This window comes from Aythya marila, assembly GCF_965140915.1.
Source record: "Aythya marila genome assembly, chromosome: 22".
NCBI lineage: Eukaryota > Metazoa > Chordata > Aves > Anseriformes > Anatidae > Aythya > Aythya marila.
Genome location: NC_139063.1, coordinates 6,159,849 through 6,169,171, shown reverse-complemented (window position 1 = coordinate 6,169,171; position 9,323 = coordinate 6,159,849). Strand labels below are relative to the sequence as shown.

Genomic DNA, 9,323 nt, shown 5'->3' with positions numbered 1-9,323 from the left:
ACAGGAAATTTAGGCCTGTTGCTGTGTTTCAGGGTACCTTTTTTCCCCTTTTTGTCCCATATGTCATGGCACTTGAAGTCATGGAAACATCTGAAAGAATCAGATTTTTGCATGCCCTGACACCAAGTCACAGGGTGGAGACTTGGCCATGGGATGTGCAGTCCTATCAAAGAAGGTGGCCAGGAGGAAAGGACAGGAGCTGCAGCTCTCTAAACTACTATTTCCAGAAAACCATGGAAACTCCCAACAAAGTGTGTAAGTGGTAGGTATGCAGCAAGCACAGTGTTAGCTATTATGCTAATGTGTTTTGTTGCTGTTGTTGTAGGTTTTGTTGTGGTTGTTGTTGTTGTTGTTAGTTTTTTTGTTTCCTTCTCACAGCTGCACCATGAAATTCACTGAGTTAACTACACCAGAATAATCTATGATGTGGTCTTCATGCACAACTTTAACGGGATGATGGTCTTTTAACTATACTTTAAAAAACAAACAAACACACTAAAAAGACAAAAGATTAAAAAAAAAAAAAAAAAAAAAAAAGAAAAGAAATAAAAAGAAAAAAAAATACACGCACAATTCAATTCTAAAAGTTGGTGAGACAGAGAGGCTGTGTGATCACTCTGTCCCTCTGATGCTGACAGCCACAGCCAGACCTGCTAAAGTGATTTGAGGCAAAGGATTCTACCACAAGAAAACATTTAACTAGATATTTTAGCATAAGGATTCAAGCTGCTCCCAGCACCCACAGCCCTAAGCACACCAGGCTCAGGATCATTTCACATCTATATTCCCATCTGGAAAGGAACAAGGCATTTCTTTTAAGTAAAGGAATTTTTAAGTTAGATGAAAGGACTTGCAGAGAGCAAAATTTCAGGACCATTCACAAGAATGCACAGCATCCCCTTTCTCCCCCAGCTCTGCTGTCCCATTCTCTGTAATGATGCTTTTGTCCATCTGTGATTTTTTTGTTATTGTTTATCATTCACCACCACCCAACCATCAGATAAGGAAGAAAAATCATATTGAGTTTTGTCATTATTTATTACAAATTAAACTTTGCAAATTACCATCTAAAAATCAATAGATTTAAATAAATATACAGATGTCAGGATGCTACATACGGCATGTGTGCAATCAGTCACTTAAAGATGAGACATTATGCACATAAGGAGATATACATAGTACTTTACAGCAGTAGTTTTATTTTAAATTACTAGGCTCACATTAAACCATGTGCAAAGTTTCCTTTGGAACAAACCCTTTCAGGATTTTTTAAAAGTTTTTTTTTTCCAAATGACTCAAACCTTCAGAAGGTCAAATAGAAAAAAGTTTCACTGCAGCTTTGGGGACCAAATGATTAGCTTGTTGTTTCATTTACAATACAATCAGTTGGTCTCATTTTGCCCCCCTCTCTAGGGCTTAAAGCAAAATCAAGGAAGTATTTTGTATGTCCAATGGGACTACACTTGCAACAACCACAGATTTTGGTCCATCACCAACTTCAAGCAGTCTTTTTAAATGCTCTTCTGTAATACTGGACTGGGCAGCAAGGGGGACCAAACAGTGGATCCAGGACAGCAATTATTTATCTGCACTAACCAGATGACAGTTGCAGCCACAATTTATAATAGAAGTTAATCTGCCCAGGCAAGCAAAAGTGCATTCGCAATACAGTTCCAGAGCATTGAGACTGTTTGCCTAGAAGATGGGTTTCTAGGTTCTGGGCTCGGTGTTAATTCCAAATTACTCCTTCCCTCCTCCGAGCCAGCATCACAGTGCTGCTCTGGGGAAGCATCCATAATTTTGGCATGGGTTTAAGTCCAACCCTTTCTTCTAAAGCTGTGCAGACATTTCTCTTCCTACTGATCCTTTTTTCCTTGTTAATCCCACCTGGCTGCCCCTTGCCTATTCTGGTTACACTTCTCATAGTGACATGCTATCCATATACTGGTTATTTGTTATATAGGGTCTGACTCAGAAACCTGATCTAAGCAAAGCAGCAAGCAAGCCTTTGCGTGCCATTTTCCCGCCACCCATCTTCTCTGCCCCTAGCCCTTCCTTTCAGGCAGAGCTGAAAGCAAGCTGGGATATGGGGTGAAGAGCTGGAGGAGCTCTGCCCCACAAAGAGTACATCCCAGTGAATGAGCCAGGTTCACAGCACCGACCCCACTCAGACCAGCAGCTCATCTCTGCCTCAGACCCTCCCTCCCCAGGGCTCCAGGGGGCTCCATGCACAGGGTTCCTTCATGGCAGGACCAGAAGCTGCAGATGAAATTCAGCTCTGTATGAGCCTCCCCCCCAGACGCTGCTCTGCCAGTGGCAGGGGCCGTGCTTGGGTTTGGTGCAGGCTCCAGTGGAAGCAAGCTATCATTCACCTGAAGAGCCACTATAGGATGGCCCTTCAGGGAACTTCTCAGCCAAAGAATGCCACTGACCACTCAGTTGGCTTTCAGGCTTCAAGGTGATATAACTTTTTATATAAACTGGGAGCTGTTTTACCATGGGAGTCTCATTCATTTGCACATTGCACTGTCTGACAAGAGAAAAAAGTGCAAAGGTGGGCCCAGAGGCAGGCCACACTGGAGGCAGCTTACGCCCATCTACCAGACTATGTCTGAAGGGGGCCAAGCTTGAACCATGCTCAAATTTGGTCCAAAGGCAGGGCAGACCAGGCCAGTGATATGAGTGTTCAGTGCTGCCAGGTCCAGATTGCCCAGAGCTGTTTGGTTTGGAAGTGATTTGACCTCCCAGAGTGGGCTGACCACCTGCCTAGGACTCCAGTGCAGAGTTAAGCAAGTACTCTACCAGTAAGACCCTTGCCTGATCCAAAAAGGCACAATTCAGCTCCACAACACATCTAGGACTGTATAGAGAGACACTGATTTCCCTTTATGACAGTCTCTGGAGTGCATGCAGTACTCGTTCACACAACAGCAGCATGGAGACTTCCACTTCTTCCCCCCTCTGCTCATGGCCTTTCCTTCAGCTCTAACTACCGACAGCGGAGTTAGCGGCACCCACAGGACTCCAGATTCTTCTGGCGAACTTGGTTTGCACCTGTTCCTTATCTCTTCTTCTTCCAGATGCTTTTCTTCCAAGGCAAAACTGTTGGCTGAGCATTCCTCTGAGAATAGTGCTGCTGCTTGCTGAACTGCAGGCTGGAATCAGCAAGATCCCTGTGAACAGAAGAGACAAGAGGTTCATTCTCCAGTCCATTTTCCCAATTCTCAGCAACAGACTATATTATGCTTTTTGCCAACCAGTCAGTGTATTTTTTGTTGGTTTTTTTGTTGTTTTTTGGTTTTGTGAGTCAGAAGAAGGGGGAAAGAAGAGTGGACATTTCTAGCTGCAGCTGTATTAAGCCGCAGCCCAATACCCCTTTTTCAGCTGGGATGGCCCAGCCGGTGCTTTCCCAGATCTGCCTTTCAAATATTGTTCCCATTGCATCTGATTTAACTGCCACCAATGGAACAATCCACCTTGAATTTACCAGCATCCTTTAATTCCTTTACACTTCTGGAATCCATGATCTCTTCCAGCACAGAGTTCCACAGTTCAGTGATGGGATGTAAGAAGAGCTTTGGTCTGAAGCTGCTACTCAATTAACCATTTTCCTATGGGATGACATCCCTCTCTCTCTTCTTATACATCACCCACCCCTTATCAGAGGAACTTCCCACTCCAATCAAGAATTATATTATGGAGTATTCCTCTAGTGTGGGAGGAGGCAAAAAAAATAATAATAAAAAAGGTTCCCTCAGCTGTTAGCTGTCAGTTCTACACAGCAGAAATGGTCAAGTCCACTAATTTAAAGGGAGGGGGGAAGCCAGGTCTAATCCAAATAGCAACTACTGTAGTCATAATCCCAGATTTTCAAGCACTTGTGAGATAAATTCAGAGTGGGTTTAAATGGCACACTTACCTGAGAGCTCTCAGCAGGCCATGAGGGGAAGGCTTCCTATCATCACTCTGTGGAGCCTTCATCGATGTTCCAGAGCTTGCTGGGAGCTTCAAACTCTGGCGGTACCTAAGGAGCAAGAAGAGATGCATGAGCCACGGGCATACAGCCATGCTACAGCAGGGACCAGGGGAATGCTGCTCTAATGTCACCAGTGACAGCCTAAGACAGCTCAATGCTGATTTTTGAAGGGTTAATTGCAGCTCTTTGAGTTATCTATAGCTCACTTTTACTGCTATCCTCTTTTGTCAGACCTTGCTCAATTCATCGTCATATTTAATGACTGAGGGTTTCAACTATTGCTTTAGTAAGAAATTAATGACATCTCTTCAATAACTTTGCTCCTCCCCCCCCACTCCCATAGAGGATGCACTCCTCTATACTGCTGGCTGCAATGAGACCAGTGAGAGTGTGCATGATACACAGCATGCTACAGAAGGTACTTGACTTCAAGTCCCAGCTCGGAGGAGACAGTGGCATCCCAAAGCAGCTTCACACCCCCCACTCACCCCTCTCCCAGCGTGCTGCCAGCAGCTCCCTTCCCACCAGCACACCCAGCACTTCCTCAGCTTGCTGGCACCAGGAGGGATGGAGTAACATTGCTTCATATCAGCTAGTAAAGAGACTATTGTACAACAAAAACACCCTGGTGACACTTTGCCAGGGCTTCTTGGGAGAGGAATGAAAGCCACTAGACAAGTTCCAGATGTTTGCAAAGAGCTGCAGGGAGGCAGGAGAGCTACTGTAGCTCCAAGCTTCAGCCACCTATTTGCACCGTCGCCAAGCAGCCCCCAGGATCCCCTCAACTCACCCAGGTTTCGGCTGGCAGAAGTTGGTACAGATGCTGTCCCTCGAGTGCGAGCACTCGCACCTGCTGAGCGACCTCTTGCGCCGCCTTGGCGGGCTTCCCAAGCCATAGGGAGCGGTGTGTCTGTTGAAAACAAGAGAAATCAGCTATGCAACTAACTTTTTATTAACCAACAGGTTTATAACATAGTCTTGGGTGGCAGCCAAGCCAACACCATGATAATAAAAGACTCATCTATAGACATAAGGTGAAAAGGCCACTGATAATTTAAAGCCTTTAAACTCCAGCTCCTCTCCCACCTACTGTTTACCTTACCCCTCCCAAGGAGATTGCTGTGCCAGCATGTGCTGGGCTGCAAGTGGCATTTTCTCTCCTTGCTGCAGCACCCGAGTGCCTGCACAAAGGCTGCTGCACGGGCTGGGCTGGGTGAGCTGACAGATGATTAAGGTGATGAGGAGCACGAGGAGCACGGCTGCCTCAGCTCACCAGCCACTCCGGCAGCAAGTAGCCAATTTCTCAATGGAGATGTCAAGGCTATCCCTCTCCCAGAAGTTTTGTACATGCAGGACATAGTACAAATCAAGATGTCTTGGGGACATAACAGGTTCTTCTGCTCACAGCATGCTTTTGGAGCTGTTAGCATGTGTGCATTCCCACTCCATCTCTGATCGCAATCTACCCTCCCAGAGGGTTTAGGATTGGCAGTGATTGAAACTATTCACCGAGCAAGCAGTGAGTTGTAATTGCACGTTAGCAAGCATGATTATAACCACACCTGAGTACATGTGTTTTGCTACAAAGCATTGGCCATTGGTCTGAAACTGCATAGAAAGCTGCTTTAACATTCTTGAGGGCAGGACTTGGCAGCCACGGGACTTTAGTGCCAACCCACCACTGTCTCATTAACAATGCTGGCAGGCAGCAGGCAGGGTTACAGTTTGCGAGAGGGTAAAGTAACTTATCTGTCTTGCAGTTATAACATCTTGGTATTGCTTTTGCCTTGCAGAGGTACAAATCTCAAATAAAGATAAAGCCATGGGGAGGCAGCGCCCTGTGCTTTCAACCCCCTCGCCTGTGGATTATGCTGAAACTCCTGAGCAGAAGCACAGTTTTTCCCTTTCCACAAGTTGGGAAGGGCTGAACTCTCAATGCTCTGTGGTGCAGGTGCTGCAAGAACCTCACGGGGCTGGGACCCTTTCTTACCCTCCTCCAACCAAAGCCCACCCTGGATCAGAAAGCCCCGTCACTCATCCACAGAGCCACCCCCCAAAAAAAAAACTATTTGCACACTTACCCAGGTGTGTTGACCCAGATAATATCCAGGTGACAGAAGTAAATGCACTCTTTATCCAGCCAGCTGTTGCAAGAACATCGCTTGGTCCTCAGGTGCGCTGTGCCAGCCGCAGCGAGGTGGGACTCCAGAGGAGGCTGGCCCGTACCTGCAGCAGAAGGAGGAAGGGATGAGTTGCAGGCTCGGTGCGGAGTGCCGGAGCACCCGTTGCAATTACACCTCTGCAATTACAACCCCAGCAAGCATTAGGGCGATTTCAATATGCAAGCAAGAGGTGCAGCCTGGCTGCTCGGGCTCACCAAGGACTTGCATAACCCAGCTGGGGCACAGCGGAGCTGCCACGTAAAGCCCCCCATGGGGCACCCTCCTGCCCCCACTCCCCAGCCCAGACTCACCATCTTCCAGGAGGATGCAGAGGGCGAGCGCCAGCAGCACGGCACCGGCGGGGTGGCTGGGCATGGCCGCGGGACTCGCAGGAATGGGCTGAGCTGGCAGGAGAGAGGCTTGGAGGATTTCTAATTTATTTTTTTCCTCCAATTTTTTTTTTTTCCCTTTCTGTTTTTCCCTCTCCTCCTGCCCTACGGTGCTTCACCCGGAGCCGCCGCGATGCGTCTGGAGGCAGCGGGCTCCCGGCAGGTGCTTTATAGCCCCGCCGCCGCCGCGTCACGGCCGCGCTCCGCCCCGCCGCGTGAAACGGCCGCGGGGGAATGCAGCGGGACCCGGGCACGCGTGGGGGGCGGTGGCGGCCCCCGGGGCCGCCCTCGTCCACCTCCCACCCCGCTCCAGCCCCCTCGGCACGCCGCCAGCCCCGCCGCTCCCCCCAGCTGCCAGAAACACGCGTGGGCTCCTCCAACCCGAGGGGCAGCGTGGGGATGGGGACGGTGCGGGGCACATTCCCACGCGGGGAGACGGCGGGGGCTTCTTGATGCGTGGGTATGGTGTGTATAGGCGTCTGTGCGCAGGTTTTTCCCTCCGTGGGGGGCGCCCCGAGTGGGGTTTGCTGCTGCCCACGCTGCCGGCAGCAGTACGGGCAGGCCGTAGTGTGCAGCCGCGGCCGGCAGATGGAGCGGGAGGGGTGCAGGCAGCGCCGTGGGAGCCCGCTGCTCCCTGCCCCACGCGTGGGGCTGCCCCCGGCCATGTCCCCGCAGAGGGAGGGTCACCCTTGTTCCTGCAGCTCCGCATTGCTCCTCTGGGCATGGCAAAAAAAATGCCCCAAACTCCAAAATCTTAATTTCTGCCTTCTGCGAAGGCAGAAATTAGCAGGCTAAACTGCTCCACACAGGAAGGCTGATTGAACCCGGGTACAGCAAGCATAATTCAAACCAAGTAAACTTCAGGTTAAATTGTTACTCCTTTTAGCAAGGTATATCTCTTAAATGAAATTTACCGTCTCTACTTTCCTTCTCACTATTTTTTTTTTTCATCAAATCAGTTTAAAGTCTTTTGCCATGTTAAGCAATTAGGATTGTCTGCAGTAAAACTGCCTGACTGCTGCCTGATTTTGCTTCAACATCAGTAACAGCATACTCAACACTACCTGCACATTTTTAGAATTCAAAGAATGTAAAATATACCGGGTAACTCCTGGAGTGCATGAGGAGCCAGGTAAAGCCGCTTTGTCTTGCCCATCAGGTGCTTCATGCAGGGGTAGGAAACTGTCCTCCAGAAGAGCGCTGGGTGCTGGCCACAGCAGGGATGGGAGCAGCTCCCAGGCACTGCACGTCCCACCACTCCAGCTCAGAGAGACAGCTCCTGGCCTCACAGATCCTGAGCACATCTTGGGAGTGGAACCATGCATAAGAGCACAAGTTGGTTAGAAAAGCCAAAAACAAAACAAAACAACAAAAAAACCTTACTACTATGCTTGACTTTCTCAAGGCTTCTTAGGAAAGGGAGTGTATTTTTATCTGTTTACTATGAACTATTTAGGTTTTTATTACACTGTTGTCATGAAAAGATACAAGCTGATGTGAATTACAGTGATTCAGTGTGAGGTCTAATGCGCAGTGGAGGAGTGGAAAGAAAAATGCAGTGAGGCAGGATGTGGAAACCTGATTTCACCTGAGCAATAGCTCCTGCTCACTGTATCTCATGGCAGTAAAATGGGTTACGATTGCATTCCTGCTAGCAATGACGAGAGGTTTTAACATTCACCCTGACCAAGCAGCAGGGTGAATCCCTCTCTGTATTCATGGAAATGAACACAAAAGTTGTGTGCAGGGGAGAGTCCATAGTGGAATCAGAATAATATGCTCAGGGGAAATTATTGCTCTATTCACCAAACAGCTCTGATCCTGATGGCACATGAAAGCATAGATACAGCAGAGAGCTCCATTTATTGAGTGGGGATGGAGTGAGGGGGCACAGGAGGCCAAGAAAGATGAAAAACATACAGCCAGAGATGCAGCTATAATAACAAGGTATAAGAAACATTAGGCAGAGAAAATCAGGAATAATGAAAACTTACAAAAAAAAAAAAAAATAGAAAGAAAACAACGTTGTAACTGATAAAATAACACTTTTGTGTGAGCAGCAAACAAGCAGAAGCAAAAGGAGGGAAGATTTTGACCTCTGTACCAATGCAACAATAATTCTAAAGACAATAGGGAAGTACAATAGCAGTGTTACCTGTTACAGCCCATATTCCAGCTGTGCCAAGTTTCAGACTTATGTCTGAGTTTAAATACTAGATGACATTCCAGATGCCAATCCAGTGATTTAATAAATCTGCCCTGGCTCCAGTTTCTGTGATCCACACTCTGGTCACTGCAGAATGAAAGAAGATATTCTCGACGTGGGGAAGGTAACGCAGCAGTAGTTACCCACACAGAGGTAACACAGAGGCTGGGTAATGAATTATATCATTTTGCTTGATGAAGGGGCACTTTCTTAGAAAGGGAGCTACCAGTCATTTGCACAAAGCATGAGGCAGAGCCATGGTTATATGCCTTTCCAGGATTCATTTACTGAAAGGATAGCAGAGGACTTCTTTGCATGAAAACTTCTCGTTCCTCTGGGAGTCCTAAATTAATCTGAGGTTTTGGAGATCTGGGTTCAAAGTATTTCTTTTATCAGACTCCTTTTGTGTCCATAGCTTTGTCAATTAGCCTACATTTCCGAGAAGCACCTGAAGGTACTTGTATCTGTAAAGCTCTTATACTGTGTTACTAGAAGAAGACAAGTGCTGGGTTATCTGCTAGGTATCTGCCTTTAATGCCAGGTACAAAAATAACTTTACAAACCAGGCCTTTCATCCAAGATCTCTCCCT

At 47.6% G+C, this 9,323-nt stretch overlaps 1 protein-coding gene across 1 annotated transcript; it reads right to left on the bottom strand.

The window, feature by feature from the left end:
• Positions 1-1,029: 1,029 nt before the first annotated feature.
• Positions 1,030-6,631, bottom strand: EDN2 (endothelin 2). Its single transcript, XM_082777664.1, has 5 exons — positions 6,450-6,631; positions 6,058-6,202; positions 4,767-4,886; positions 3,920-4,024; positions 1,030-3,173 (listed from the first exon to the last, which is right to left on the bottom strand). Exons 1-5 carry the CDS (start codon positions 6,511-6,513, stop codon positions 3,062-3,064), a joined length of 546 nt encoding a protein of 181 aa, XP_082633790.1. The 5' UTR covers positions 6,514-6,631; the 3' UTR covers positions 1,030-3,061.
• Positions 6,632-9,323: the final 2,692 nt, after the last annotated feature.

Coding starts and splice junctions, on each gene's coding strand:
- EDN2 (XM_082777664.1), bottom strand. CDS start 6,513: ATGCCCAGCCACCCCGCCGGTGCCGTGCTGCTGGCGCTCGCCCTCTGC. Junction 4,887..6,057: donor ATCTGGGTCAACACACCTGG/GTAAGTGTGCAA, acceptor TGTTTTCAACAG/ACACACCGCTCCCTATGGCT. Junction 4,025..4,766: donor TTCTGCCAGCCGAAACCTGG/GTGAGTTGAGGG, acceptor CTTGCTCCTTAG/GTACCGCCAGAGTTTGAAGC.